The 5,545-nt window shown below is 25.3% G+C and overlaps 1 protein-coding gene across 1 annotated transcript; it reads left to right on the plus strand.

Annotated features, from left to right (window-relative positions):
• Positions 1 to 131: 131 nt before the first annotated feature.
• Positions 132 to 5,266, plus strand: Cdk2 (Cyclin-dependent kinase 2). Its single transcript, XM_075292366.1, has 6 exons — positions 132 to 306; positions 670 to 810; positions 1,555 to 1,750; positions 4,316 to 4,588; positions 4,644 to 4,841; positions 4,913 to 5,266. Exons 2-6 carry the CDS (start codon positions 686 to 688, stop codon positions 5,024 to 5,026), a joined length of 906 nt encoding a protein of 301 aa, XP_075148481.1. The 5' UTR covers positions 132 to 306; positions 670 to 685; the 3' UTR covers positions 5,027 to 5,266.
• Positions 5,267 to 5,545: the final 279 nt, after the last annotated feature.

The following is a 5,545-nucleotide window of genomic DNA, read 5'->3' on the forward strand; positions in this document are numbered from 1 at the left end:
ATTTTTCAGCATTTTAGCATTTTTAAGATATATTGAAGATATTGAGTACTCATTTAATTGTAACGAGTACTCAAAAAATTAGTCAGTGACGAGTACTTGTAATCAAATACTCCCTACTTTCCCAAAACTAATAAGCCGGTTACGGAGGAAGAAGCGGGAAGAAATAATTGGCAGTTTGGTGGATTTATTTATTTTTTGGTTTGCTGTTGGGGTATTTATTTCCATTGTCCCAAAGAAGGCAACACAATCACTGCATCTTCATAGATTTGGTATAATAATCTATGCCAATTAAATTAAGAAAGTTTAGTAAGTATTACTGAGATCTCTCGGTCGTTTTAGAATCGTTGAGGGTAATATATATATGTGGAAACGCCTAGGATGTATAAATATGTGAATTATACCATATATGTGGATATAGTAGAACCATAATATTTGTATGGCTTCTTTCACTGGCGCTGACTATATTACATACTTTGGACAAAAGAAATTTAGCCCTTATGGAGTCGCTTGTTTCCACAAATCTATCAATTTATTGTTGATCAACAAATCCCACAATATTGAATGACCGGCTTGCAAGTTTTTTTTAATGTTTTTCTGTTTTTATGCTAACTTGCTTCTTCATACTGCGCAAGGCTTTTTGTTAAATTAAGGCGATTTTATTGTTTACAGAATTATATACAAAGCAATGCACGACGTTGGCAATTTCCAGAGGATAGAAAAAATTGGCGAAGGTACCTACGGTATTGTGTACAAGGCGAGAGATACCAAAACAGGGAAGGATGTGGCTCTGAAGAAAATTCGCTTAGAAAGGTAAATAATATATCCTTTTGTCGGCTTACAGTTGTGCGATTGTGTGTATTGTCTATCGTTTACATTGGAATGCACCCACAGACAAACATACGCGTTGTTAGTTTGTATTGTTATTGTGTCCTTAATCATCAATTGAATGAACTGAAAGGAGGTCGAGGCATCAGACAGGTGCCAGTATTTTTTTTATATGCCTTTTGTTCGTATGTCCTTCATGAATGTCATTTGCCTTTGCTTCCTTTTGTGATTTTAAAGTTTGTTGATTGCATCAAACGAGTGTATGACCAGAGATATTTAAGTCTATGGATTAAACAGATAAATCTCGATAAAATAAAATTTGTGATACTGGACAATATCCGAATCATGTACGTGCTTCGCTGAATTTAATATTGTGAGACGTAGCACCACATGATTCGGCTTTGTAAAGTTATCGTAGCATCATATCGAAGTAACCGGAATATATGTAAAAAAGGTATAATTGTATACTCATTACATTCTTTAATTTTCTTATATTTGTGAGTGTGGTGACAACTTCGGTTACTCACTTCTACTAAATATAAAAAAGTGTTCAAATCTATTCTAACTATTCCATTAATAATTTGTCTTCTTTTTGAAATTTATATTCTTCATTATTGTTTTGTTTTTACTGCAACCCTATAGTGAGGATTGCGAGGTAAACTTTACGTTTATTGTAATATGGACATGTCATAATTTTGTTAATTCAATTTGGTTTCTTTGCCTTTCCAGCGAGACGGAGGGTGTTCCTTCAACAGCAATTCGAGAGATATCTCTCTTGAAAGATTTACAACATGACAATATTGTGCAATTATTCGATGTGGTAGTAGCAGATGCCAGTCTTTATATGGTCTTTGAATATCTAAATATGGATTTGAAGAAGCTAATGGACAAAAAGAAAGATGTGTTCACACCCAAGCTGATAAAGGTAATTTCATCTGAAAACAAACTAATTTAGTATTAAGTACGTGCCCAAGAGTTTTGCGGAAGTTTTTGATTTACTACCCTAAAACTATTTCTAATAGTATGTTCAAATTTTTCAAATATAGGAAAGATTGAATTTCGACATTCATTTTAAACTTTTTTTGGCGCCTCATTTATAAGTTAAGAGGAATAGATTAAAATATTAATAGAAACCCTGATAAATTTGGACCAAATAGGATTGAATTGCAATATAGTTCTGATATCGATAGAAAGTGTCAAATTTCTATAGAAAATTATTTCTATAGAAAATTTTGCCAAAATTTTATTTCTATAGAACATTTTGCCAAAATTTTATTTCTATAGAACATTTTGCCAAAATTTTATTTATATAGAAAATTTTGCCAAAATTTTATTTATATAGAAAATTTTGCCAAAATTTTATTTATATAGAAAATTTTGCCAAAATTTTATTTATATAGAAAATTTTGTCAAAATTTCATTTTATAGAAAATTTTGTCAAAATTTTATTTCTATAGAAAATTTTGTCAAAATTTTATTTCTATAGAAAATTTTGTCAAAATTTTATTTCTATAGAAAATTTTGTCAAAATTTTATTTCTATAGAAAATTTTTGCAAAGTTTTCTTTCTATAGAAAATTTTTGCAAAATTTTCTTTCTATAGAAATTTTTTGCAAAATTTTCTTTCTATAGAAAATTTTATCAAAATTTTATTTATAAAGAAATTTTTTGCTATAGAACTTTATTTCTATAGAAAATTTTGTCAAAATTTTATTTCTATACAAAATTTTTGCAAAGTTTTCTTTCTATAGAAAATTTTTGCAGTTTTCTTTCTATAGAAAATTTTTGCAAAATTTTCTTTCTATAGAAATTTTTTGCAAAATTTTCTTTCTATAGAAATTTTTTGCAAAATTTTCTTTCTATAGAAAATTTTGTCAAAATTTTATTTCTATAAAAAATTTTGTCAAAATTTTATTTCTATAGAAATTTTTTTCAAAATTTTATTTCTATAGAAAATTTTGTCAAAATTTTATTTCTATAGAAAATTTTGTCAAAATTTTATTTCTATAGAAAATTTTGTCAAAATTTTATTTCTATAGAAAATTTTGTCAAAATTTTATTTCTATAGAAAATTTTGTGAAAAATTTATTTCTATAGAAAATTTTGTCAAAATTTTATTTTTATAAAAAATTTTGTCAAAATTTTATTTCTATAGAAAATTTTGTCAAAATTTTATTTCTATAGAACATTTTGTCAAAATTTTATTTCTATAAAAATTTTGTCAAAATTTCATTTTTATAGAAAATTTTGTCAAAATTTTATTTCTATAAAAATTTGGTCAAAATTTTATTTCTATAGAAAATTTTGTTAAAGTTTTATTTCTATAGAAAATTTTGTCAAAATTTTATTTCTATAAAAAAATTTGTCAAAATTTTATTTCTATAGAAAATTTTGTCAAAATTTTATTTCTATTGAAAATTTTGTTAAAATTTTATTTCTTTAGAAAATTTTTGCAAATTTTATTTCTATAGAAAATTTTTGCAGAATTTTATTTCTATAGAAGATTTTATCAAAATTTTATTTAAATAGAAAATTTTGTTAATTTTTTTTTATAGAAAATTTTATCAAAATTTTATTTATATAGAAATTTTTTGCAAAACTTTCTATGGAAAATTTTGTCAAAATTTTATTTCTATGGAAAATTTTGTCAAAATGTTATTTCTATGGAAAATTTTGTCAAAATGTTATTTCTATAGAAAATTTTGTCAAAATTTTATTTCTATAGAAAATTTTGTCAAAATCTTATTTCTATAGAAAATTTTGTCAAAATTTTATTTCTATAGAAAATTTTGTCAAAATTTTATTTCTATAGAAAATTTTGTCAAAATTTTATTTCTATAGAAAATTTTGTCAAAATTTTATTTCTATAGAAAATTTTGTCAAAATTTTATTTCTATAGAAAATTTTGTCAAAATTTTATTTCTATAGAAAATTTTGTCAAAATTTTATTTCTATAGAAAATTTTGTCAAAATTTTATTTCTATAGAAAATTTTGTCAAAATTTTATTTCTATACAAATATTTTGTCAAAGTTTTATTTCTATAAAAAATTTTATTTCTATAGAAAATTTTGCCAAAGTTTTATTTCTATAGAAAATTTTGTCTATAAAAAATTTTGTCAAAATTTTATTTCTATAGAAAATTTTGTCAAAATTTTATTTCTATACAAATATTTTGTCAAAGTTTTATTTCTATACAAATATTTTTGTCATAGTTTTATTTCTATACAAATATTTTGTAAAAATTGTATTTCTATACAAATATTTTGTAAAAATTTCATTTCTATAGAAAATGTTCGTGAGTATAAAGACAATAACTGTTAAATTAGAGTTTACCACCTGCGATACCACAATCACGTTTATAAAATACTCTTAAATAAAAATAAATTCGTTTGTTTAACATTTAAATTAATTAAAACAAATATTCTTCTATATGTATTACTGCTATGTTTACTATTATATCTCATCTAATAAAATTATACTTTGCTTCCAGAGTTATATGTTTCAAATGTTTGATGCCATAGCATTTTGTCACACCAATAGAATACTGCATCGCGATTTAAAACCACAAAATTTACTTGTTGACGCTTCTGGAAATATTAAGTTGGCCGATTTTGGATTGGCAAGGGCATTTAATATGCCAATGAGAGCCTATACACATGAAGTTGTTACATTGTGGTATCGAGCACCAGAAATTCTTTTGGGAACCAAGTTCTATGCAACTGGTATGGATATATGGAGTTTGGGTTGCATATTTGCTGAAATGGTTAGACGAACTAAAACTACCACGAAATAAATCTATCTAATCGATATTATTTTAGATTATGCGACGCTCACTATTTCCCGGAGACAGTGAAATTGATCAACTATATAGGATATTTAGAACTTTGGGAACTCCCGATGAGACAACATGGCCGGGAGTATCACAACTACCTGATTATAAAGCCAAATTTCCTAGATGGGAAAAGACAAATATTCCCGAAATAATTTTGAAGCATGAGGCTTATGATCTTTTCAAAGTAAGCATTTATTAACTGTCTTACTGTTCTATTGTATATTATTGACACTGTTGTATATATTTTATTTTCAGGCAATGATGGCTTACGATCCCAATGAACGAATATCTGCGAAAAATGCTATGCTTCATACATATTTTGACAATTTAGAAATTGTAAAACATGTCGATTTACCAATGGAGACATAGCTTGAACTGAAAAAAAACTCAAAACCCTCACTTTTCCAAACTCACTGCCTCTACTCCAAAATAAAAATAGAATAACTAGATTTTTAACATAATTTAATTTATTAGAGTAAGTAATACATTTTTATTGAAGACTTATAGTTTTGAGACAATAATTTTTAAGATAAAATTTCTGCAACCTTTTTAATAATTTCTTATAGAAAAATGAACAGAATAATAAATATTCAATCTAACAATCACAAATCCAATTGAAAGAAAACAAAATGTCAAGATATTTATAAATGCTATAGATTTCAAATTCGTCTGATTTGAACATAACTGGAGATGGAGAGATGAGGGTAAGATGAAATAGTTAGAGTATAATATTTTAAGCCGTTCTTTCTTCTTTTGCACCCTTTTATAAAATAGGGTTCAAAAGAATCGATGCAACACAAAGAAGGATATAAATTACAATTCACAAGGAATATTATGCTGCACTAGAATGAGGAATCAGTTTTTTTATGTGTAGAGCAGGAAATGTTG

Source organism: Haematobia irritans, chromosome 1 (genome assembly GCF_050003625.1).
Source record: "Haematobia irritans isolate KBUSLIRL chromosome 1, ASM5000362v1, whole genome shotgun sequence".
Lineage (NCBI taxonomy): Eukaryota > Metazoa > Arthropoda > Insecta > Diptera > Muscidae > Haematobia > Haematobia irritans.